This window comes from Myotis yumanensis, unplaced genomic scaffold (assembly GCF_028538775.1).
Source record: "Myotis yumanensis isolate MYYU_CA2020_CCGP unplaced genomic scaffold, mMyoYum1.0.hap1 SCAF_11, whole genome shotgun sequence".
NCBI lineage: Eukaryota > Metazoa > Chordata > Mammalia > Chiroptera > Vespertilionidae > Myotis > Myotis yumanensis.
In genome coordinates, this window is record NW_027223762.1 from 63,891,849 (window position 1) to 63,917,368 (window position 25,520).

General features: G+C 54.2%; 1 protein-coding gene and 1 pseudogene across 1 annotated transcript in view; both read left to right on the forward strand.

The window, feature by feature from the left end:
• The first annotated feature begins 320 nt into the window (after nucleotides 1-320).
• Nucleotides 321-25,520, forward strand: part of LOC139019316 (protein Daple-like) — a 31,592-nt gene continuing 6,392 nt past the window's right edge. The window contains exons 1-11 of the mRNA XM_070428354.1: nucleotides 321-427; nucleotides 1,129-1,210; nucleotides 1,523-1,684; nucleotides 4,488-4,634; nucleotides 5,817-5,943; nucleotides 9,008-9,180; nucleotides 17,217-17,354; nucleotides 18,682-19,092; nucleotides 19,594-19,832; nucleotides 22,725-22,868; nucleotides 25,284-25,433. Of these exons, the coding sequence (XP_070284455.1) occupies nucleotides 321-427; nucleotides 1,129-1,210; nucleotides 1,523-1,684; nucleotides 4,488-4,634; nucleotides 5,817-5,943; nucleotides 9,008-9,180; nucleotides 17,217-17,354; nucleotides 18,682-19,092; nucleotides 19,594-19,832; nucleotides 22,725-22,868; nucleotides 25,284-25,433 (1,880 nt within the window). The remainder of the gene's footprint in view (nucleotides 428-1,128; nucleotides 1,211-1,522; nucleotides 1,685-4,487; nucleotides 4,635-5,816; nucleotides 5,944-9,007; nucleotides 9,181-17,216; nucleotides 17,355-18,681; nucleotides 19,093-19,593; nucleotides 19,833-22,724; nucleotides 22,869-25,283; nucleotides 25,434-25,520) is intronic.
• Nucleotides 10,045-10,946, forward strand: LOC139019586 (RNA-binding protein 7 pseudogene; annotated as a pseudogene).

The following is a 25,520-nucleotide window of genomic DNA, read 5'->3' on the forward strand; positions in this document are numbered from 1 at the left end:
GAATAGCCAGAGCAGAGAAGATATTTTGTGGCCGTGGAGCTAAGAATTCTGTAGGATGTTATGCTGGTGAGTGAGATATATTTGTCAAAATCTCAAAGACTGTGCAACACCGAGTGTGAACCCAGATGTAAACTCTGGACTCTCTAGGGATTGTGACATATTGATGTAGGTTCCTGAATTGTGACCAACACGTGGCTTTGGTACAAGATGTTGATAGGGTAGTGGGGCAGCGGAAGGCTCCGAGCGTGGGGGGCACTGTGCCAGGCACAGGAGCATGCCAGTGAGACCCCCTGTCTGCCCTGCTGTAGCTGGTCGTGACCATGACCCAGGAGTGGAACACCAGCAGCCGCCCCAGCGAGGACACGCAGCACCTGGCCGTGGAGCTGGAGGACACCAAGGCCACGCTGCGAGGTGTCAGGCAGGAGCTGTAAGTCCCCCAGTGACCCCGGTCTTTCTGCTCTTGTGCCGTGTGTCACCACCCATTGCTCGCACATGTGGTTCACTGCCATGCGGTGCAGCAAACGGGGCAGCTCTCACAGTGCCCTGGAGTGACAGGGCTCTGCTTTGAGCTGGGTCCCTGTTGGGCCCTGGGCTAGCCCACTCTCTCCCCTCCCCGGGCCTGCACAGCAGGGTACTGCTGGGCCTTTAGGGCTCCTGCCAGTCCAGACATGGCAGACTCAGAGCAGCAGCCTGCCGCTCAGCCTCGGGCCCAGTGTGGGTGCTCTTGGCTGGAGGGAGGATGTGTCTCTCCCGTCCCGTCCGGTGGGCCTGCTCCCCCTTTCCTGCAGCTGGTGATGGCACCATGCCCGGTATCTGGGAAGCTGCCTGCCTTCACCTCCCTGCCAGGGGGCCTCCCTGCCTGCCTGGCTGTGGAGGGAGCAGTGGCTCTGGGGGCTCCTTCCCTGTCTGCACCCTCAGAGGAAAGCTCAGGTCTGTGGTGAAGTCTGAGAGCAGCAGTGACAACTTAAAGCTCACCTTGGACTCCAGAGCGTTTTTGCAGCCCCACGTGTAGACGCCCTCCTCACGCCTAGAAGCCAGGACCCCCTCCATCCCCGCTGTGGTCTCCCAGGTGGTGGGCTTTCCGGGTGCTTCTGAGGAGCCCTCACCACATGTTCTCATCGCCCCCAGGGAGGAGAAGACGAAGCAGCTGGAGGACGCCAGGCATCAGTTGTACCAGCTGGTGCTGGAGCTGCAGGAGGCCCGGCACAATGTGAGCAGGAGGCCTATCGTGTGGGCCTGGGGTGGGGGGCTACGACGCCCCAGTCACCGGGGCCCCAGGTCCAGGAATGTGACCTGGGACACCTCTCCTTCCCGCTCAAAGCAGCGCTGCCTGAGAGCCAGCTGTCCTGGGAGCTGCTGTGGGGTGACATGCTGCATTGACAGCATGTGGGATCCCCACACAGGGGCCTGCACGTGGACCAGCTTGGCCGCCCCTGGCTTCTCCTGGGGCTGCAGGGACTTGGGCCTTCCCCAGCCCCGAGGGTGCCCTGAGCCAGGTCCCCTGCCTTTGCCCACCTGCCAGAACATGGAGCTGGCGGCCAGCGCCCAGGCTGCCCGTGCCCCCCTCCCTGAGCTGGACTCCCTGAGCGAGAAGGCAAGGCGCGTGGAGAGACTGGAGGTGGAGGCAATGGGCCTCAGGCCGAAGCAGAAAGATATAGTAGAGTTCTATGCATCCCGCATGAAGGTGAGGCTGACCAGGGTAGGTGGCCGGTGGGCACTTGGGTCCTGGAAGAGCGGAGAGGGGCTGCGATGCCTCCCCAGCTGGCCCTCTCCCTGCATCGCAGACTGACTCCACGACCCCTGGGCTCCCTCTGGCAGTGGAAGGCAGGGTTGGGAATGTGGTTGAAAGGCCCTGATTCTTCTAGGACTTTTCCTCCTCCTCCTTCATGCCACAATGATGACCTTCTATTCACTAATCTTTTTCTTTAAGACTCCTTGTAATTTCTATGGCTAAATCTTACCAGGACTGTTTCCTCATCTATAAAACAGAGATAACTGTACTAGTCCGTGAGGTTTATACAATGAAAGAGGTAAAATACCTGGTATTTGGGCAAGTCCCATATGAAGCTCTCCGTGGTGTAGCCTACTCGGATCCCGAGGTTATGGGTCTGTTCAGAGGAGGGTGTCCGGGCTGAGGGGGGATGGAGACCAAGGCCCAGGCAGGGTTACTGATGCTCTGACCATGCACCCAACTGCCTCATGTGAGCAGTGAGTTCAGGACCCTCTCTTCCAGGCTTGTTTGCTCCTCCCACCTACTCAGGGAGTGGCTGTTCCCGCAGGAATGTTGGTGGCTCACTGCTCTGTCCCCTGGGGACAAGGCACCCTGGGTGCTGTGCCCTGGCAGCCTGGCCCAGGAGGGGTGGGGGTGGAGGTCAGCTCTCGGCTTTGTCCTGGAAATGGTCCCCTGGCCCTGCTGGTGATGAAGGGCATCAATCTGTAGCACAGACAGGTGTGGGGCACAGGCACCCTCACTCACAGGTAGGAGGGTTGCAGAAGGTCATGTGCAAGCTTCCCCAGGCTGAGGCCTCCACTGCCTCCTGCACACTGGGGACCTAAGGCAGCCCCACATGTCAGCCAACACTCTGCCCCGTGGATGGGGTGGGTTTCAGGGCTCAGTCTCTGTCTCTGTCTTTTCCGGGCCTGTCCAAGCAGCCTCGTTCAGTCATGCAGACGCAGTGACTGAAGGCCTGTGTGGCACCAAGCCCTGTGCCAGGAGCAGGGGATCTAACACAAAGCAAGACTCGCTCCTGGCACTGGAGAGCTTCTGGGCTTTTGCAGGGCTTCCCATGGGAACCCCTTTTTCATGTTCTTAAGGTGTGTGCCTCTGTATAACAGCAGCAACATTTCTCATATTGATTAATAATTTTTCTCTGAAACTGGTAATGCCTTACACTTTGCATTAGTAAATGAATTACAAGAGAAACAGAGTGGTCCGTGGAGGCCAGGCCACATAGAGAATGAGTCACACTGTCTCCGAGGCCTGTGTGCCGGGGCCCAGGGATCAGCGAGGACAGTGCTCACGCCAATTCCGGCTGGGTTTTGAAGGCTGGGTAGGAGTTGGTTGTAAGGGTGAATGGGGCAGGCTGTGCTATGGAACTCAGGGCCTGGGATTATGGTGATACTGGTGAGTACTGGTGGGTAGACCGGCTGGAACACTAGATCCGAATGCTGGGGGCAGTGGCCAAAGAGGGAGAGTTGGACCTTCTTCCTGCATGAAGCCCCTCCATGTACTCTGGCTCACATCGCTGATACTAGTCCGGGCTCCTTAAGGATGAGGTGCAGGCTGCTGAAGGCAGTAAAGCGACAGGCCTGGAGCTCTCCAGCCTGAGTTCAAACCCAACTTCACCACTGGCTGGCTTTGTGACTTGGGGCTCATTCCTTAATTGACCCAAGTCAGCCTCTTCGTGTGTAGGAAGGGACTGTCCCTGCCTCCCTCTGGGGGCTGTTGTGCAGAGTGAATGTGGCAGAGACAGAGAGCACCTAGTGCAGGGCCGGGGACCGGCAGGGAGGGGGCCGCCAGGTGAAGCCAGAGTCAGTGACCAAACCCTTCCCGCTGCCAGGCTTTGACAAGAATCGTGTCCACTGGCGGTAGGTGTATGGTTTCCCCTCCACCGAGAATCTGGGGTTCTGGCCCGTGTGGGGAAATGAACAGGTGATGGATAAGCAGGAGCTACTGGCCTGCTCTCATGAGTGGGGCAAGCCTTGGAAAACTGCTCCCTGAGAGAAACAGACACATCTGCGAGTATCAGTGCTCACAAACTGTGAGGGCATTCAGGGGAGACTCAGCCCCCTAAGACATGAGTGGTGCTGGGAGGACTCTGGAGGGCAGGACCAGGGCTGAGCGGAATGAACTGAACGGTTCCCCTGTGTGCTGGGCACTGGGATAGGAGTAAGTACCGTGGACTCTTCCCATTAGGTGGCCTTCGAGGGCCCAGCCATTGCGTTCCACTCCCAGCATGTGCCTGACACACAGAGGCCCATAGTACTTGTTTGTTGTGTCTTACAGACCCCTCATTTCCAGGAAACTGCTGAGAGTAGGTGTGTGAAATGTTCAAATAGGAAGTGCATATTGACCAAAAGCTTATCTGAATTTTGTTCCAGAACCAAGATCAGTGGAGTGACTGAGAGGCCTAGCCTCAGCCCTCAAACCCAGGACTAACTCTCAGCCCCACCACTTCTTTGTGAAGGAAAGGGGCTCAGCCAAGCCCCATATCTGTCAGCAGGTGCACTCGTCCAACCACCCGAGGTTTACGTGTCAGACACTCTCACAGTGTTCCCTTTCCAAAGTTAAACAGTGCCTTGCTTCGGGGATTTTTCCATCTGGCCTGGCCTAATGGAGAAGGGCAGGGGCTCAAAAGTGAGACAGAACTTCCCGCGGCAGCAGAGTCACCCCTAGGTTGTTGGTTTGGGTCCAGGTGCCTGGAAGAGCTGTCGTCATGACCAGGGGCCTTAACCTCATTGCTCTCATGTATGTTCTTGCTAACCAGGAGCTGATTGAAGATAATTTTACCTTAATGGACACCAAGGGCCTTCTCCAGGAGCAGCTGACTGTCGCTTGGTCCCGGGTCGATAAGCTGTACGAGCTTGAGGAGGAGAACGTGCAGCTGAAATCGAAGCTGCGCCGCCTACATTTGGTAGGACAGGCTGTCATCGCCACGTGTAGCACAGATGGGGGCAGTTTTAGCTTCATGTTGTGCCCTTCTCTGATGTTCAGCTACTGGGTTGATGCTGCCGCCGGCACAATGACCCGCTGATGGCGGAGAGTCGCTTGCTAAGCTCAGTGGCTTGAGTGGGCACCACTGAAGGCTCCCAACACAGAGAGGGCCTGATGGTGTGTTGCTTTCCTGTGAGGTTGGATGGATGTGGGCCTCTTTGCAAAAAGGGTCTCCTCCGGCGTTTATGATGTGGGTTGAGCTGTGATGTGTGAGTCCCTACGGCCTTTCCAAGGCGTTAGGCCTGCTAAGGGGCCACAGAGCTGCCGTCATTATAGCATTTGCTCTAAAGCCCTGTGCTGTACGTCACTTTGTTCAGACACCACTCAGAGAACTTCATCCCCTAGGACCTAGGGCAGGGGTGGGCAACCCGTCATGCGTGTGAAACATGGCACGCCAGTAACTTTTGCTGGCACGCGAAACCCTCTCTTATGATCTTCCATTTACAATTGTGAATCTTTGTTCTCAGTGATGAATTTTGTTAAGTCTCATAATAGGAGTAGCCTGACAGATGAAAGTAGTAGCTCGTGCATATCTCTGAAGGTCACGAAATATAAACCTGATGTAAAATCTCTGTCATCAGTGATGCAGCAGCAAAAGTCCCACTGATAATATCAAACGGAGTCATAAAGTTTTCTGTGAGACAATCAGTGTACATGTATACATTAAAAATAAATGTATTTTTCATCATCATATACTGTGTTTTTGTTGCTCGAATGAATTTTGTTATTTCTGCAAGGTTCTTCACATATGTGCACCTTAAGAGATATCAAGTAGGCATAACATGTTCTCAAAAAATTAGGGCTGGCACGCAGAAGAATTTTGAGTCAGAGATTTTGCTGATTTTGGCACGCACTCACAAAAAGGTTGCCCACCCCTGACTTAGGGCCTCGGTCACTCGGTCAGCATACCTTTCAGTGGTTGTAACTCTCACAGCTGGGCCATGTGTTGGAGTCATTTCTGTGCAGCTGTGTTTTTGGAAGTGAGCAGGGGCATGGAGGCCCTTCATCCTGGGGGAATGAGGGCAGATGCACAGGGGCCAGGACCTGTCCAGAGCGTGCTCCAGTCCGCATCCTCACCCCACCCCCTTTTCTGCACATTCAGGCCCGGGACACAGACCAGAAACACCTTGAGGAGCTGCAGGAAGAGAACTTGGCCCTCAAGGCTGCACAGGGGCAGAGTGTGGAGGAGTCCACCAACCTGCGCTGGGATCTGGACCAGCTGTCAGAGGGTAGGCAGCAGCCGCTGGTGCCGTGGAGCCAACCTGATTGAAGACTATTACACTTTAATAGATACCAAGGGCCTTCTCCAGGAGCAGCTGACTGTTCGGCTTCTCCCTACGCCAGGGAGCTGAGCCCTTGGCTCTGAAACTCGTGTGTCAGCCCAAATAAATAGGGTTGTATTCAAGGGCCATTTGGAACTGTTTCATGGCAATTCTCTCCAAGAACATGAAGGGCCTGGCAGCCTTGAAGCCAGGACATGAAATGCAAAGGAAATGCTGCCAGATTTCTCAGTTCCCATTCAGCTAGCCACAGAAGCTTCCAAATGACAGCACGCTGACACCCAGAGGGTGTCTTAGATCTCTCCGTGGAGCACTGGGATCTCTGGATGCAGGAGACGTCCCCAGTGGTCACTCACCTCCATTATAGTTGTACCCGGGGCATGGTTTCCTCCGTTGATTTCATAATCTGGCAGATGGGTGTAGTCTGCTCTCCATCTTCCTGGGCAGGGGCTGCTCAGTGGCTGCTGTTCAGGCGACCCAGGCCTCTTCCTCTCCCTCTGGTGTGTGTCCCCTCCCAGCCCCCAGAGGAAGTGTGGGGTTGGCCAGGGAAGGTGGGTGGGGCGGTTGTGCAGCAGAAGCTTCAGCACCCAGCAAACAACAAGCCAGTTCCTGTGTCCAACAATAGCACGCGTGCACCTGTGAGTGTAGGTCAGGCTTTGCTTAGAGCTCTGCAGAGCCAAGAAGGTCTTTGGCTGGTTTTTCAATTCTGAGCAACATTCCTAAGCATCATGGAAAGGCTGTTGAAAACAGCTGGGTATTCCTTCTCTTCAAGGCGTCCCGTGTACTGCAAACCTAAAATCAGTTCATTGAATTATGAGTCTGTGTGAGAAGATAGTTTTTTCTGTGGTTTGGTGTCTCCTCACTCCTGGGAACCCAGGCTCTGGGAGTTCAGGTTCCTGGAGAGCACACTGCCCCCGTGCTGGGACACAGAATGGTGCCACTGGCAGGGACTGACTCAGACCAAATGTGCTTCTGTTAGCATCCAGGGTGGCTGATGGGGCTGGAAAGCCTCCCTGATTCAGATGCTCAGTGTAGCTTGTGAGCCCTTCCAGGTCGGTGACTGACTTCTTCTTGATGTTCCCAACTCCTACTGCTTAGCTGGCGGCTCACGAACAAAGTGTGAACGTAGTTTTTGTGGTTGGGGTGGTGGCTTCTTGAGTCAGAAAGGTCTGGTTTAAAGTCCTGGCTCCTCTACTTGTTAGCCAAGTGACCTCTTCTGCACCCCAGTTTACTTACCTGAAAAATGGGGGTGATGAAGCTGCCTCACAGGATTGCTATGGGTATCGTGTGAGAGGAGACAGTGAAGCGTTAGGGGCGCCAACAAAGGATGGCTGTTCTTCTCGCCCTTGTCTTATCCAAAGATACCCATTGCTCTGCTTCTTGGGGTGCTCGTGAGCAGCACTACTAGCAGTGCGATAAGGCTCCCAGGGTTGAGTGTGTGGCCCTGGAGGGGCAGGTGAGGGAACAACCCTGACCCCTTATACATTCATGGTTTCCTCCTGAACAAGCCCTGGGACTTAGCCAAAGTCACGTACCTCCTGGTGGCAGGGAGGGGCCGCGAACTCCCATACTTCTCAGGTCTGTGCTCCCTTTTCTGTTCTGCATTCAAGCTGTTTAAAAGCAACGGAGGAAATCTGCCTTTTTCTGGCTTTACCTTATGTTTTCATCTCGCCTAGAATTTTAAAAGCAATTTGGCTATACTGTCTCATTCTTTTTCTTTTTCTTTCTTAATTTTTGCTTATGAGAATGAACGGGAGAACTCGTCAAGGGAGGACTGGATCTCGCTTGACTGAGAGGGTGGTGCGAGCTGACCCGTGGAGGGCTCTGGAGCAGATGCAATCGGCTGTGGATCTAAGCAGGGTGTTAAGTCAACGTGGCCTTGTGGTGCACATGTGGAGACGTACGATGACAGGCTGAGTCGACTTATGTGCCTCTCAATGTCAGCTATTTCTTCCCAAATGTCCTTTAGGTCTCTCAAAACATGGTCTATCATTTCTATAATGACCTGAAGTTGGGGAGCAGATGTTTCAGGAGGTTTCTTTAACACGTCGATCAGCTGGAGAAGCGCGGTTCTAATGCTGCAGCCTGATTCTGCAGATTGAGTCTGGGCAACTGACAGCATGCCCTGTTCTTGGCTAACTGTCTGCTCCATTATCTCAGGATTGAGTGGCACAGATTCTTGAGTAGTTGCTATCTCCATTATTTCTATTGTTTCAGATTCTGATATAATCTCTTTGTGTGGCTGGATCGCTTGAGAACCTTTCCTTGTCTCCACTACCGCAGCATGTGCTATTTCTTGGGATAATTTGGTCTTCTTCTGTCTCCTGGCAGCTCTTGCTCTCGTCACTGGATTGGACATCGTAGTGGCTGGTCTCTAGTAGCCTATCGGCAATTATCTCAAGGGCCCTAATGAGAACTCTTAATGACATTGTGCCCCTGTCTCATTATTTTTCAATGCAATTGTGAAAGTACAAAATGAACTCTCTGACTGAAGGAATTTACCCAGAGGTGGCAAGTACTGGGCATATGTGCCCCATAGCCTCTTCCACCCACAGACATGCGGGTCAATGATCCTGTCCCCTCTAAACCCTCGGCTGAGCCTCCCGGACTCCCACCACTCTGAGGCTGGCACAGAGAACACACTCTCTTTGCCATCTGTTAGTCTCTGCAATCCTTGACTTGATGGTCAGGTTACAACTTTGTAAAAAAGTGGTTCCAGCAGTTCCATCATCTTGAACTTTTGCATTGGCTTCTCTCTACCATCGCCTGCTTTCTTCTTAAGCTCTGCTTGCTTCCCGAACAATCCCAGCGGAGCCAGCAGAGGGGCCATAACCGCCCGAGGAACCCTCAGGTGCAGACAGCAACAGCACCCTGGGAAAGAGGGAGGGCACCCAGATGACCATCCCGGCCCCCCAAACCTAGGGCTCAGGGTGATGGCCGACTCAGGACTGGGGACTGAGAGCAGAAGCTGAGGCCCCTGGAATATGGGCTCTGACTCCACTTTACTCTTCAGCCTCCAGCTGCTTCCTGAAGCTGGACCAGGAGAAGCAGAGTCTCCAGGGCACCATCCAGGGGCTGCAGGACGCCTCCCTGGCCCTGCAGGAGAGCAGCCTCCAGCGCCGGGAGCTGGAGAAGGAGAACCAGCAGCTCAGCCTGGAGAAGGAGAACCAGCAGCTCAGCAAGCAGGTACCTGTGGGTAGTGTCTGGAACATACAGGCATGTAAGTGGCCAGGGGGAGCACCCAGGTGTCGGTGAGCATGCGCAGCTGGGGGACAGGCAGAGACCAGTGCAGCCACCGTTTTGGTAGGGGGACAGGGAGCCTCCTGGAGAGGCGCCAGGAGGCAGCAGGAGGAGTCCCTGCAGCAGTGAGACCGCACACGATGGGCCTCTGTGTGCCTCGCTGCCTTCATCTGTGAAATGGGGTTGCAATGCACCCATCTAGTAGGTGTGGTGAGGATGGTGTGAGTTAGTGCAAAGGGTCCAGCCCGTGGTAAGTGCCTCATGAAAGGAGAGCAGCGCCCTGTTAGAAAGCACCGGGCGGAACCCAAGTTCGGGCTGAGGTCACACAGTGGCAGGTCACACAAGCATTGTCCTAACCCCGAGCTCCGCAGCGTTTCCGGTTCCGCAGGGGGCGGGGCAGGTACAGGGAGAATCTCACCTGGTGGCCTTGGCACCGTCCATCTGGGTCCCTTCCCTTCACTGAGCATCATGACTACAGCTGCTGCCAGTCGCTCAAGGACTCTGGTCCAGATGCCTGGCCGTGTCCTCTGGGAAGGAGGAGGTCCCCGCTGGGTCGCCTTGGGTCTGGCACGAGGGCGCTGTCTGTAGAGACTGTCGTGGGCGCTGAGGCCAGCGGGCTGAGGCCATTGAGGGGAGCAGGAAGGGCCACCGTGTTCCTGGTCGCCAGGCACAGGGCCCCGTCGTTCAGGGCCACCTTCCAAGGCGGCCGCTGTGTCCGACCCAAGTCCCTCAGTCCAGGGAGGCCTCCGCGCTCCGCAGGCCAGTGTGATGGGCACAGGGACGCCTGCTCCACGAGCCTCCCTGGGAGCCATGGCTTTCATGGAGCGCACGCCTCCAAGCTTGCGCACTGGGTTGACGCAGGTCAGAGGAGCGTGATGATGTTTACCTCATGACACCTGGTTGCTAGGACTTGGGCTTCGGAGAGTGCGCAGTGGGAGCGTCAGGAAGATCCCTTGGCCTCACGCCTGAGGGCTGCGCCAAGTGGTGGCGGTGGTGGGAGCAGATCCCTTCCCGCCAGGCGGGGCCAGTGATAACAGTGAAAATCCCAGAAGGTAGGATGGCAAAGCAAAGCGGTTTGCATTTCTGAATCTCCAACATAGACTATCTGTTACTTATGCAACGAATCTACTTAATGCAAAAAAACTCTTTGGAAGGCCCAGCAAAACCCAGTTTCCTCAGGAAGTAGCCATGCCTCCCAGGATGTGAGTCGTCATAGTCCAGCGTCATGTGGGCATTCAAGCCCAGCCTCTACATCTCCTCACAGACACGGAAGGGCCTGGATAACATGGCCCCATCACCACAGGCAATTGGGAGATCTCTCTCTCCTCCAGAAAACGTTCAGAAACTAGCAGTGATGAGACAGATGCCATAGGGCAGGGAATGTGATTCTCCACGGCTGGATCAGTCAGGATTTCCCCGTCAGTTCAGTCACATAACCATCGTTATCAAGAGTCTCCAAGCTCCCAATGGCGCCAAGACACACCGTCATCACTGCGTCAACCAGGCAGAGCTCTCCTCCCTGCCCAGGAGCAGACACGATAGCCGTGAACAGCACCCAGAGGACACGGAGATGGTCACTTCTGTGAGGACAGGAACCACCCGGCTGGAGCCACGACCAGGACAACAGAAGAGGCAGCAGGAGAGCTGGGAAGGGGCTTCATCTCCAAACGAGCAAGTGTCCAAAGGACAGTGTTTTTATAGGGTCATCCTAGGCTGAATTGGTCTGGGAACATTTCGTTAAAACTGTACAGAGCAGTTTTATAAGTTGCCACATTTCTTTATAAAATTTTTTAAACATATAGCTATCGTCTAATACAGAACTGAGACTTGTGATGACAGCTTTTACATGGATAGCCTTTCACCTCAGGGCTTCATGCAGAGGAAAGGGTTTTATGCAAAAGGAAGTTCCACAATTCCTAATCGTTTTAGAAATTGAGGAAGGCACGTGTTCTATGTATTGGTTGTATCATAAAGAAAATATTTTAATGCTCTATTATCTATTATATTGCAAGAACCTGCTTATTAGTGAATCACATTTTGTGTATATAATAGAAAACATTCAAGTTGGTAGTCTAAAATACAGTAGTACTTTGTTAACAAATGAGAAAATGTCACATCAATGATTCATTTTACTAACATTTGAGAAAGATTATTGGTGAAGTTTGGGATAAATCATATTGTTTAACTTCATAAAGAATGTAAGTGTAAGTTCTGTGACATGCTCTTTGAGTTTTGCCCTAAGCGGTTATCAAGTGTGAATGTTCACTTCCTATTTCATTCTAAAATATTAGAATTTTCTCATTAAATCATGTTTGAATAACTGAAGTCACTCAGGAAGTTAAATATCTCTAAATGCATTTTTTAAAATTAAAAATTCAGTGCTAGTGTAAATTCTCCTTTTCAGGAAGAACAAAAATGCAAATGCGGAGTCAGATAAAATGATTTTCTGAAAGTATGCTTGTTTGGGAAAAGGTTCACAAAGCCTTCAAGTGCTGCCTCTATTACTCAAACTTCAAAAGTTTACAATTTTTAAAGTCCCCAGGGTATGTGAGCAAGGACACATTTTATTATAGGGATTATGCATGTTGTCTTTTTGTTTGAACATTTGAAAGAGTTAAGTCTTATACACTTTCTAGTTTTAAAAATTTTAAATCCTGTTAAAGCTTTTATGTATCAAGATGTTTCCCTTTAATTTTAGAACTAGTTTATAAAGGATATATTTGGATCCTGTTTAATAACTACAGCATTTTGTACTGTTACTTTTTAATATATTGAAAACATAAAACAAACAAACAAAGAATAAAACAGAAAACACTGGTGGGTCCTGAAGAGAGGCAGCGATGGAAGACACGATCCCGTGTGGAGACCGTGGATGGGCCATTTCAGGGCATGGCTGCTGGTGACAGGAGCGCAGTGCTCACTCTCTCCTTTCGGTCGAGGGCATGAGGAGGAAGAGATGGGTGGACGGCATTGCCTTTCTGGACAAACCAGGTCTTCCCAGTAGCGCAGTAGAAGAGACTTCCAGGAGGACAGACAGGCTCACCAGCCTGGTTCATCCTACAGTTACCAGGACCCCATTCACATGGCAAGAAGGGCCCTGAGAGGCTAGCGACGGCCGCCCTGAGCAGGTCATTCTGGGTCAGAGGGCCTCAGTCCATGTAGCCACCACGGGTGACACAGCTGCGTCGTGGGCTCTGAGCACACCGTGACGGGTGCCCGGATTCCGGATGAGGGAGGCGCAAGGGCACTCCTGCTTGCTGACCCCCTGGCAGGACTGGTGCTTTCAGGTGTCTGGGTGTCTGTCCCGACCGGCCCAGGGGTCCTGCCAGCGTCATTTGCTGAGGCTGCCCTGGCAATGGCAGGGACGTGGGCTGCAGACCAGAGACCTGGGTCCCGCTGGTCATGGCTCTGCTGGAACTTCATCTCTGGGTGAGGCTTGGGACCGCCCCCCCTCCTGTGAAGTGGTTTCTCCAGGCCTCTCATGGGACATCCAAGGTTCAGTGACTCACGCTTCTCGTCCTTTGAGGCTCCGTGCGCCTCGCAGCAGAGCAGCTGCCAAGCAGTGTGTCCTCTCCCTGGGGGCCGGGAGGAAGGCCCTCCTCATGCCGCGTCTCTCTGTGCAGAGCAGCTCAGGGAAAGCCATCAGACAGTCTGGGTTTTAGATTCACGTGGGCCGGGCACAGGGTATGTCTCTGTAAATGGCAGCCCGACCTCGGCTGAGATAGAAAGGCTTGACCTTTAGAAAGATGAGCACCTCCAACGGGGCGGGTCCCCAGGGGTGAGCTGCAGAGGCCTGTGCTGTAGCCTCTGGCCCAGCTCCCGGCAGGGATGAGAGATGACCCCTGACACTTCTCCTGCTCTCGGAGTCCACTCTGGTCCCTCCTCCACACACACAGGACAGGTGGTGGCTGCCGCCTCCCCACATGACTCCTTAGCCCTGTCTCTCCGGTCCCATCCCCCGCTTTCTCTCCATCAGTTCCTTGTAGGACTCCGGGCAGTCCTGCCACAGCCCTTGGGAGGCCTGTCTTGGCTCCGAGCCCCTGGTGGGAGGGAGGGGCTCCCTGTCCTGCTCAGCCCGCTCGGGGCCTGGCTGCATCACGGTCCTCCCTAATGTTGGATCGATGGTGCATCTGGGCCATCAGCTAAAAACCACAGGGGACATGGCCTGACATTGACCTCCCTGGAGCCAGGGCAGGCCCAGCCTTGGACACGTCCAGACAACATGGCCCTCTGGGAGGTGTCAGAGAAGGAGGGACAAGGGTCAGCCAGGACAGGTGGCCCAGAGTCCCAGGCCCCCCGGTGCCAGCTCGTCTCTCCCTCCACCCAGTGTCGCCCAGGCTGTAGGCTCCCTTCGGTCTGTGTAAACCTTAGTTCCCGAAGTTCACCTCCTTCCCTGTAACTCACGTGGACCTTAGAGAGGGTGTGTTCCCCACCCTCACTTTGCACTGACATCTAAGAGTTCATTCCTTCAGGCAGGAGTCCTGGTTTTGAGAGGAAGAGGGGCAGCCCTTTGAGGCCTATCGTGGGAACACAAGCGCAGTACAGGGACTGATGAGCAGACCCCTGGCATCCGCGTGCTCTGGGGAATTGGAGCCTCCCTACAGGATCCCTCGGCCCAATCCTGGTGCTTTGAGGAGGATGGAAACCCATCTCAGCCTAGTGAGCTCTCCCTAGGGGAAGGGAGGGCCTTCATGGAAGGACAGGAGTGAGGGCTCCAGTTCCACGGCAAAAAGAAGCAGAGAAGATGGGGGTGTCCAGCGGGGGTGTCCAGCCAGGGGGGCGGGTGCGTGTGGACAGGGGGCAGTCACATCTTCAGACCAGAAGCAGCCACACCAGATATGCAAAGGTTGGACATAACATTCCTTTCACTGGGACAGACGGGGCGGCAGGGGAGAAGGATTAACAGTAAGATGGGGAGGGGGGAACAAGGCGGGAGACATGGGCCACAAACCCCAGGCTCCATCTGAGAGAGCAGGCCTGGGATCAGCCCACTGCCCTGCGTTCGCTTTGTCGCATCCTCACTGTGGGCCTCTGGGCAGATCACTGGACTCCCTGGGCCGGTGCCCTTCTCTGAATGAGGGTGAGTGACAGCTGTGCAGGGCCTTCCTCCTCAGGGCCAGCTCCAGAGCAGGCACGGCCATCGGGGCAGATGCCTGCTTCCTGCTGAGCCCAGACCTGGTGCTAGGAAGTGGGGCAGCGATAAGGAAGGAGAAGAAAGATATTCTCACTTGTGAGAGACTCAGACACGTGTCACGTTGATGCGCCTTTTGCTGTTGGCCCTGGCTGGTGGGGCTGCCCAGTCCTCGGGTCCCAATGTTGGGGCAGGGGGCTGGTTGTACCCACAGGGTGCTATGAGGACATGGATATGAGCTCCACTGTGCCTGACCCTCCCCCTCATGGGGAAGAAGCTGCCTGTCTGCTGCTTCTGAGGAGTCTGGAGACTGTGCCCAGAACCGTGAGATAAAGGCAGGGCGGCCTCAGCCCAGGAGAAGTAGGCAGAGCTGGCATTAGAGCAGCGACCTTTCTGGGAGTTTGTAAACCTGCCTGTGCCAGGCCTCTCCCAGCCAGGTGAATGGAGCCGGCTCTTGGTCCGGCTGCTCACTGGGTCGCTGGTGTCTGAAGGTCCTGCCCTCAGAGTTTCTAGTCTGTGTCCTGTGGTCTGGGGTGTTTAAAAGCTCTGAGAGCCTCCTGATCTGGATTGTGGGACTCCTCTGTTTTAGCTTTAGAGCCATCAACCCAAACCAGCATCAGGGTCACAAGTCCAAATGCAGGCTCTTGGGCCCCAGCCCAGACTGACCATGTCAGAAGCTGTGAGAGTGAGAGGGGCCTGGTGCTCTCAGGAGGGGTCAGCTCTTGTTGCACCTGCCACCTGCCAGGTGTGAGCTGAGCACATCACCCTGACAGAAGCTGGCGCCCATGCCTGCTGCTTGCTGGCCCTCTCAGTTACGGAAACCCACTCGTGGTCACATTGTTAGCAGGGAGCCACCCTCTCCCCCTCCCAGGTGGTCATGAGTTTGGTGTCAGTGGGAAGGGACAGCAGCATGGGCCTCGCCTGGGAGTCGCGCCTCAGGGCCCACCCTGAGCCTGAATCTACGTCCATCACGGTGTTCAGGTGTCAGGCACAGAGTGTGAGACGTGCGGGTCCAGGCAGTTCATGTTCAGGGAGCGTTCACCGGTGGGTCCCGCAGAAGAGCTCCGTGACGGGCCGCTGATTGGGCATCGTCCAGGCAGGATGGAGGGGGTCTGGCCTGGGCAGCAGTGGGGTGTGAAGGGGGAGCCACATGGGGAACGAGCACAGGCCTTGGTGGTCCATTTACTTCGAGGGGAGAGGAGGGAGAGAGATGGCAGAGGACCCCTCAGAGCAGCTGGGTGAATAGGAATGTCACCAACTGGGTGAAGTCCTGGTAGGACATCCAGTGGTGGCTGCTGGCCCTAGGAATGTGTCCTGACCCTCAGGACAGTAGTGGACACGGCCTAAGACGGAAGCATTGAGAGTGAGCAGTGGAAAGCTGGGAGGGAAACTGACCGATTGGTGTCCATGGCCTTTTTCTCTACCATGAGCTGGAAGTACACACCATGGGCTGAGAGGTGATGGTCAGGGTGTGGGGAGCTCACTGTGCAACTAGGCCTGACCTGGGCAGCGACTCAGGGACGCCACCCAGGAGCCTGGCTTCTCCCTTCCTGCTCTGCAGTCTTGGCAGTGGCTGATGCACTTCCCCAAGAAGTGGGACGGAAGGTTTTCCCTTGAGAAAAGGCCTGATAAAGTGTTCCGTGGGGCTGACAAGTTTTGGGTTTGCTTTAAAACACAGTTCACTCCCTGAAACGGACTTTTGCATGGGCTCGGTCTTTGGCTCCACAGATTGAAGACTTGCGAGTCCAGATGGAAAGAGAAAAGCAGACCAGCCAGGATCTGGAGATCCTCAATGAGGAGCTGATGGAGGAGAGAGAACAGCTGCTCTGTGACATAGAGACCCTGAAGGCTAAGAGAGCCCAGGAGGTAGGCCCTCCCGTGCCCATGCCTCCTCTGGTGCCCCTGCCTGCAAGACGGAGAGTCCAGGATCATAGGATGTCCTGGGAATCCAGTAGTGATTCCCGGGTTACCAGTTTCCTCATCAGCTGCAGTCAGACCAGCAATTACAGCCACCAAAAGGGGGAGGGGCCAGGGACAGTTATTGCCCCCAGGGACACTGGCAATCTTGTTTTTGATTGTCATGACTTGGGGGAGGAGAGGGGAGGTGCTCCTGGCTGTGCTGGGGAAAGGCCAGGATGCTGAAAATGTCCTGCTGCACACGGGACAGCCTGCAGGACAAAGAAACATCCCACTTGAAATGTCCAGCGTCACTGAGAACCCTGGCAAACCTCCAGGGTTGATCCACCTCACAGTAAAACAAGTCCCAGGGTAGGCCTCCCAGTGCTGGGTCAGGGGCTCAGGGACGCCACCGAGGTCCCAGGCTTCTCCCTTCCTGTTCTGCAGTAAATCAGAAGAAGCCTTAATCAATAAGCCAAATTTGTTTGGAGTCCTATTCATTTTTGCTAGTGCTAGCAGGCACAGAGGAATTCTTGCTTCTCAAATTCTGGAGCCCAATATGGTGGAAGTCTTTTCAATTTATATGTTTTTCAGCTCTTTGATTTCCAAATTTGGAATGAGACTTCAGGACCTTCTGAGAAAAAGTCCTGTTTGCTGGGACAGGGCCGTGAGACCATATCTCAAGGCCTGGCCAGGTGCCAGCGCTGACAACTCTGTCTGGGGCAGAGTTTATGTCCTCTCTGGAGTGGGGAGTAGTCTTATTTCCCTATTATTTAAGCAAGCAAACGTTTACAGAGTAGCAGGGTTAAAGTTTTAAACAGCAGTTTTTACCCAAGATGGAGGTTACTATACTTCATAAAGTGTTCCCTGGGGCTGACAGGTTTCGGGTTTGCTTTAAAACACAGTTCACTCCCTGAAACGGACTTTTGCATGGGCTGGGTCTTTGGCTCTGCAGATTGAAGACTTGCGAGTCCAGATGGAAAGAGAAAAGCAGACCAACCAGGATCTGGAGACTCTCTGTGAGGAGCTGATGGAGGAGAGAGAACAGCTGCTCTGTGACATAGAGACCCTGAAGGCTGAGAGAGCCCAGGAGGTAGGCCCTCCAGCGCCATGCCTCCCCTGGCACCCCTGCCTGCAAGAGGGAGAGTCCAGGATCATAGGATGTCCTGGGAATCCAGCAGTGATTCCCGGGTTACCAGTTTCCTTGTCAGCTGCAGTCAGACCAACAATTCCAGCCACAGCAGGGCGGGGGGGGGGGGGGGGGGGAGGGGGCAGATATTGCCCCTAGGGACACTGGCAATCTTGTTTTTGATTGTCATGACTTGGGGGAGGAGAGGGGAGGTGCTCCTGGCTGTGGTGGGAGAGGCCAGGATGCTGCTAAATGTCCTGCAGCACATGGGATAGCCTGCAGGACAAAGATCCCCCTTCAGATGTCCAGCTTCACACTCAGAGCCCTGGAGAACCTCCAGGGTTAATCCACCCCCACATTACAGGAAGTCCTAGGGTAGGCAGCCCAGTGCTGGGGCAGCGGCTCAGGGACACCACCCAGAAACCAGGCTTCTCCCTTCCTGCTCTGCCAGTCTTGGCCGTGGCTGTTGTACCTCACCAAGAAGTGGGCAGGAAGAATGTGGAGGGTGAAGAGACAGAGGGAAGGCCTCCTGGGATCCTCTGTGGACATCTCATTGGCCACACCTGACACATGACTAACCCTAGCTGCAAGGGAGGCTGGGTATCAGGTACTTGAGTTCTTCAGCCTCTCTAGTATTGCAGAAAAGGGGCTTGCGGTGGTGCTGTGTATACATAAGAGGCATGCATCCACCCTCCCCAAATATGGCTTCCAGTCTAGGAGGTGGAACGACAGGTGACAAGCCAGGTGACTTGAGACGTGTGCTATTGAGGGAATATACGTGGGTCCAGGGAGAGTCTTATTAGGTGCAGGACATTTAGAATCGTGGTGCAGGGCTTCCCTGCGGTGCAGTCAATTACACTGAGCCCCGGAGGATGAGAAGGAGCCAGAGAACCTGGAGGCTGGGGGTGGAGGCAGGTGAGCATGCACAGCAGAGGGAAGATCATGTGCAATGCCTGCAGGGGAGAGTGGTGTGAGGAGCGGCCACAGGGGTGGGCAGTCAGCTCTCGCACCACTGTGGACCAGGTTAAAAAGCACCAAGGAAATCACTTTCATTGTTTTAAGAGAAGATGTGGTTTCTGTTTCTAAGTCATCTGGCTTCTGTGAAAGTGTTTAGACTTGAACTGTCTGGGTGGGGATCTCCATGCCCTTCACCTTGTGTCCATATCAGGCCTTTGGGAAACGTTAGGACATCCTTTGGGTCCACGATGAGATGGACATTCCAGGCCTACACTTTGGGCCTCCATTTGGACCGAAATCATGCCTGTGTCCTTTCCATTGTGTTTTCCTGCAGATCAAGGATCTTGAACAAGTGGTGCTTTCGCTACGGGAGAGTTCACAGGCCAGCAGTGAGGCCTGCTTGCAGGACATCGAGAATGAGAACAAAATCCTCCACCAGACAGTGATGGAGACCAGCAGCAGAGTCAGCAAGCTGGAGTGGGAGCGGCAGCAGCTGCACCAGGATCTGGAGCAGGTGAAGGAGCAGGCGGCGAGGGCGCAGGAGCTGGAGCAGGAGCTGCATCGGCTGCAGGAGGAGAATGAGAAGCTGGCCATGGAGGTCAGCGCCCTGACGACGGCCCCCGAAAGGGTCCACGCCCTGGAGCGGGAAAGCCAGGACCTGTTGCTGGAGAACCAGAGGCTGCAGACGTCTCTGGACACCCTGCAGCCTGAGGGTCTGGAGCGGGACAAGCAGCTGGACCCCAGGGTAATTCTGGCCTCAGAATGAGTCAGGACGGATTCCTGTCCGGTCAACTCTCTGGTGGTTTGAATGCGGTTGGATGGGTGTTGTGAAAATATCGGTGAAATGGGTTGGTATTGCTGTTCAGGTTCTCTACGTCCTTACTGATTTTCCATGTACTTTTCAAAGTGGTCAGAGAGGGTACCCAAGGAGGTTATCCAGAGAAAGGGCAAAAATTGCTCAAGAAAAGTCACATGTGTAGACAGGGGCCCAGGACTAAGCTTAGGCCCATGTGACAGTCTGTTTCTGCTGTGGGCCTTCCCAGAGCAGTTCCTTGAGTGCAGGTAGAACTGTCCTCAGCACGGCTGGGTTTTGCCAGTCCTGAGGGTCCTGCTATTTTTGTGTCAAAACTTGACCTTCTCTTGGCCCTTCCCTGTGTGGGAGGATGTGGGGATCCAGGGATCCGGAGTTTGTGGTCCCCCTGGGCCTGAACCTGGTGAGGCATCATCCCCTTCTCCCTCCTGGAAGTTAGAAAATTCCACTCGGAGCCCCCAGAGCGCCTCGCTCACTGCGCTCATAGAGAACATGCAGCTCCAGCACCAGCAGCTGGCGGCAGCCCACCAGGCCCTGCAGCGGGAACACGCGTGCCTGGGTGCACTCCATGAGCACCTGTCTGGGGAACACGAGGCCCTCATGGATGAATATAGCCGCCAGAAGACACTGCTGCGACGGACCCTGGAGCTGGAGAGCAAGGTGCTCAGTGACAGGTGCGTGCCTGCGGCTGGGCGTGACTGACTGGCTCCCCGGGCTCCTGTCCCCCCTTCACTCTGGCCCCTCATGTTTCCTCTGGTCCCGCTGCTTCACAGTGAAGAGAAGTAAATCCACCATCACCCTCAGCGATGTGGAGTTGGTGCGGCTGGAGACTGAGCGGCAGGAGGGTCCCCCAGGGGAGAAGGGTGTGCCCACTAATCCCGGCTCAGGGAAACCAGGTGTCAGCATTGGCGTCCCAGCTCCCCTGGGCATTCCTACCCCCTCTTCCTTTTCTCTCCAAACCAAGGACCAGGAGGGGAAGTCACCACAGCTGCCGATGGTCAGGGACGTGCCTCACCGAGCTCCCCAGGCCTTTTCCCTGTCCAAGTCTCCAAGTATGGGCTTCTGAATTTCTTTTTTTACTTTTAATTTTGGAAACTTTTGAATATATGGACGTGTGCAGAATAGTATAGTGAAAACCCCGTGTTCCCCTCACCTGCAGCAGCATTACCAATCCTTTGCCATTCTCATGTCACCTTTACCTCTGACTCTTCATACACCTTTTTTTAAAAAAAAGTAAAATTGATGTTTCTTAAATGCATAAATCTTAACTTTGGGCTTTTGCCAAATCAGGGCTTTGTGTGCATGTAGTCAGCCAACTTCGGCTGAGCTCCTGCCCGGCAGATCCCTGATTTCAGTGGCCCCGGGAGTTGCAGCGGGACCCAGAGCCTGGGGGAAGTGAGATGTACAGAGGACTCCAAGGTGGGGGGGGGGGGGGGGAGGGAGGGAGAGATGCGCTAAAGAGAGGCTCTCCCACACTTGGAGCAGCGCAGGAGGGAGCTGTCCACTTTCTGTGCTTGTGAGTTGTCCCTGCTGAGGTCTTCCCTTGCCTCTGTCTCAGCAGATGCCAGGCAAAGGCTGGGGCTTCCCTGGGAACAGCTGAGGTGCAGGGATTTGGCATCACAGGGACCAGGGAGGGTGCTGAGCTTGCAGAGCCTGTGGAGGGCGCCTGCTGCTGCATGAACTTGGGGGCGATGATGTTCATTTACTCACTCACCCAGTGCTTCCTGTGGACTCTCTCCAGAGCCTTCCACCCCTTTCTCCACCCAGATTCCCACCCTTTGGGGGTGCTGAGACGTCTGCTCCTATCAGACTCTCATTCCTTCCCGCCAGAATGAGCATCTTCTGCCTCTTGGCATCTCTATCTCTGCCTCCCCTGCACCATTTTGTGTTCAGCAGATGCTTACTGAGCACCCACTGGGCGCGTGGTGTTGTCTAACGTGGTGGGAATGCACCCAGCTGACTACTGATGGGAGCCTCCTGTGGTGCCCACCCCACACCAGGCGCTGCGGGCCTTACCCTCAATGCCCTATGATAACCGTGTGGATATATTCTTATGTCTGTTCACATGGGAAGGTTTGTGCAGGTGGCATTTGACTGCTCTGAGGGAAGAGTTCATTGTTCTGCCTATGACTCCTTGCTTGGTGGACCGACTGTGTGATTCAGTGGTTTTTGCTGGTTGGACAGATAGCTGGAGGCCCTTGGTGTGTCTGCAGCATGGCTGCAAGTTGGAGGTGGAGGTGCCTGGAACACAGGCCGGGGGCTCTGTATTCATTTCACCTGACACTTGACTGGGACACTCGCTCCTTCGTTCTCCTGGTGCACATGTACTGGGTGTCCAGCCTTTTACCCAGGATTCAGTGGGGAGTAAGACTCTCAGTTTCTGCCCTGCCGGAGGGTCCTTACTAATGGTTGCGATATGCTTGATCCTGTGCTTTTCCAAGACACAACAGGGAAGCAGGAGGTGGGAACCCTAATGGTCCATGGCCCTGTTTCTCAAACCTGGATGAGAAAGATAGCCGCCCTGAAAGCCCAGCAGAGCCCCCACCCCCACCTTCCACATCCCACGTCCCGTCCTGGCAGTCTCCACCCATGGCTAAAGGCCACAGGAAGGAATGTTTGTCTTCTAACAGCCAACCGAGCAGGTGTCTGAGTTTGAGTACCCACAAGTCTTGGCTCCAGGCAGATGGTACAAGTACAGCTGACATGGGGTTAGGGGGTGGGACTGGGCGGCCAGGTATGCAGGGCTGAGGGCAGGGACTGAAACCATGGAACCTGGGGAGGTCTTTGTCAGCCTGTCTCTGGGTGTGGACACCTCAGGAAGGGGGTCTGGAAAGGCATTTGCCTGCCTGGGGAAGATTGAAAGGTGATGACTCAGTCTCCACCTTGGACCTGGGGGAACCCCCGGAGTTACCCTGAACAGGGAAGGTTCCTGCAGGAGGAGGAACAGCCTGGGGCTGGTCAGGGGCTCCCTCTTGTGCTCTGCTGCCCTCCAGAGAGGCTGTGCGGGACCCTCTGCAGACTGAGACAGGAAGGAAATAAAAGCCTGAGCTGTGGTGGAGGCTGTGGGAGAGCGAGGGCAAGGGCTGGACTGGGGGTGCCTTGAGGAGCAGGGTGTGCAGCTCCCCCTGGTGGCTGCTTGGGCCCCACCAGGCAAGCCTCTGGCCCCAGGCTGCCTGGCTCAGAGCAGGAAGAGTTGTGTTCCTGAGCTGGGGCCGAGGGGGGATCAACTGTTATGGGCGGTGGAATTCCGCTGTATATGCAGTGGTTTCTTTGACAAAGTCGTGGAGTTCAGAAAACAGTGGTTTTGTTCCCAGTGGGATGAAGGAGGGAGGCTGCTTTGAAAGGGTCTGAAGGGACCATGGAGACACATCAGGTGGGAGGAGGGGTACTTGGCTCCTGGGCTGAAGGAGACCCCCAGAGCTGGCCCAGTGTCTGTTCCTTCTCTCCGTCCAGCCCCGTCCCCTGCCCATCCCCCTCTCCCTCAGCTCTGCAGAGAGAAGCCGGTCACCCAGGCTTTAAGGTCTTCCTGGGTGTCCATTCCTAGTGGGTGTGTTTCCCATCAACAGATACAAGGACCAGCTCCAACATAAGGCGGCGCTGGAGCAGCTGGGGATGCTCTTGACCACCGAGCTGGAGGCTCTGCAGCGGGAGCAGAGGACGAGCGCCATGGCCGCCGAGGAGAACCAGAGGCTGCAGCGAGAGCTGGACAGGTAACCGCCAGGCCCCCTGCAGCGCCTCTGCCCGGGTGTCAGTCAGACCCACTCACTCAGCACCCGCTGAGCTGAGCTCAAGTGAGACCCCTGGTGATGGTGCATTTTTACCAACCCTGCCCTGGATGCAGCTGGTGGTAACAAGGTAAAGGGGACTCCAGCTGGTGGCTGGAACGAATAACTCGGCAGCTGGGATGGGGCATTGTCTAGGTTTGGACAACGTTCCCTCCCACAGTTATGATGCTGATGACTGTCGGGCAAGGGCACCTGCATCCTCTAACACCAGTGATCCCGTGAGGGAGGGAGGCTCGGTCCTCAGCATCCACGCATTCCCATTTGTGAATTCACCTCCTGGCTGAAATGTACTGGTGAGCCCCAAATCAGTGCCCGTGGCCTGTCATGGACGTGCCCAGAGTGGGAGATACTGGAGTCGCCGGATGTGCACATTTGCAGCTGAGGTTGAACAAGGCCTTTGCCCCTGGCCTTTTTTAAGCTCTCACCTACCAGCGTCCTCTTCATGGGCCATTGAGTGCCATGGTGTTCTATTTTGTGGGCTTTGAGGGTGATTTCGCTGTTTGAAATGGAACCCAAATGGAGTGCTGAAGTGCTGTCTAGTGTTCCCAAGTGCAAGGCTGCTCTGGGCCTCACGGGGAATATACGAGTGGCACACAGGGGTCATTCGGGCCCAGGTATGGTGCTGTTGGCTCTGAGTGTATCACATGAGGCGTCTTTATGTCTTGATCAGATGACACATTGTGACCAGAGACTCCCAGGAACAGCTGGGAACAGTTTCATTATCCACTAATTCAGGGATTGCGTTGTTGGGTAGAACATTATAAGGCAAATCATGAGAATTGACTGAGCTATTGTTATCCTTTAAAAAAACCCACAGCAACAGAGGAGGAAACAGGCTCAGGGAGATTAAACAACTTGTTCCAGGTCAATGCTCCTAGTTAGTGACACAGGCAGGATTCGAATCCAAGTCTTGCCTCAACCCAGAGGCGTGACCACATGAAGCCTTCCTTCCCACAGCCCTGTTTTAACATGTGCTGTGGGGCTGTAAACTCAGCTGCCTGCAGTGGCCGGGCAGGTCCAGCAGGTGGGGAAGGAGAGTCAGCGATAGACCAGGCCCTGGTGGAGAATACACCCCAGCTAGAGGCTGTCAGGTCATCCTTCTTTATGATTTTTTTTTCTGAGAAGAAGATATCTCAATGTTGATGGGAACCTTAAAATTTTGGAATGCTGATACAATAAATTTTTTTTGTTTTGTTTGTTTTTCAAAAAAATCTGCTTTATTTGGGCTGGACAGAGGACCAGGAGCAGTGGTTCTCAACCTTCCTAATGCTGCGATCCTTTAATACAGTTCCTCATGTTGTGGTGACCCCAATTTCATTGTTACAAATTGAACATAATTAAAGCATAGTGATTAATCACAAAAACAGTATGTAATTATATAGGGTGTCCCAAAATTCACGCAAGATTTGCAACTCAATTCAATTGCAAATCTTCTGTGAATTTTGGGACACGCTATATGTGTGTTTCCAATGATCTTAGGCGACCCCTGTGAAAGGGTCGGGACCCACAGGTTGAGAACCGCTGAGTGGGAGGACCTGGAAACATGTCTGAAGCCAGGGACCCTTAAACCTAAACCGGCCAGTACTTACAGCACCACAACAGAGGGTCTTTTCATCTTGTTCTGTTTCCTTTCTTTATGTTATTTTATTTTTTTTAGTTGACTTTATTGGAGAGACTTCAATTAATAAAACCACACACAGTTTAAAATGAAATAAAATAGAATAAAATAAGTAAATGTTAAAATTTTTTAAAAAGTGTGTGGGCCAAACTTCACACACCTGTGTTCACATTGAGTCCATGAGCCTCTGGTCATATGAGCTTTTTGGTATAAATCTTCCCCAGGAATCCCAGTCGGGTAATGATGATGATGATGATAATTTCAGTGGATTTAGCTAACACTCCAGGATCTCCTATTTTATTTATCTCAGTAGTTGAAATTAGAACGGGGCTTGGAATTGGGGAGAAGAGGTGGGTATAGACATAGAGTCTTAGAGCAGAAATGTTCTGATTCTGTGTTTAAGTGTCTCAATCAAAGAACCCTTTTTCCAAGTAGGCAGATGTGCCAACGCCTCACATAGAAAGAACTTTTACAGGGATGCTCTGTTGTAGGGGTGTCCGAGCCTGCCTGTCCTTCTCCCCCAACACCCAGTGGGGCAGCTGGGGTAGCCTCCTAGAACCCCAATGAACACAGTTTGAAAACCGCTGATTTTGTTCAACCCTTCATTAACACCTGAAAAAAACTGAGGGCCAGAGAGGTTGCTGTTTTGATTAAGGTTGCACAACTGGGACAGAGCCTGGGAGTGCGCCTCAGCCCTTGGCCCTGTGTCTCTCCACCCCCAGGGCCAATTCCCTGCACCAGCAGCTGAAGAGGGAGCAGGAGGAGCTGCAGACCCACACCAAGAAGCTGCAGACCTCCCTGAGTGACACCCAGCTGCAGGTGAACTGCTGGCAGGCCCAGTGCGACTGGCTGAGGAAGGAGCAGGAAGAGCTGCAGATCTACAACAAGGAGCTGCAAACCTCCCTTAACGAAATGCAGCTGGAGAAGAACCGCTGGCAGGCCTGGTATAAGGGGCTGAA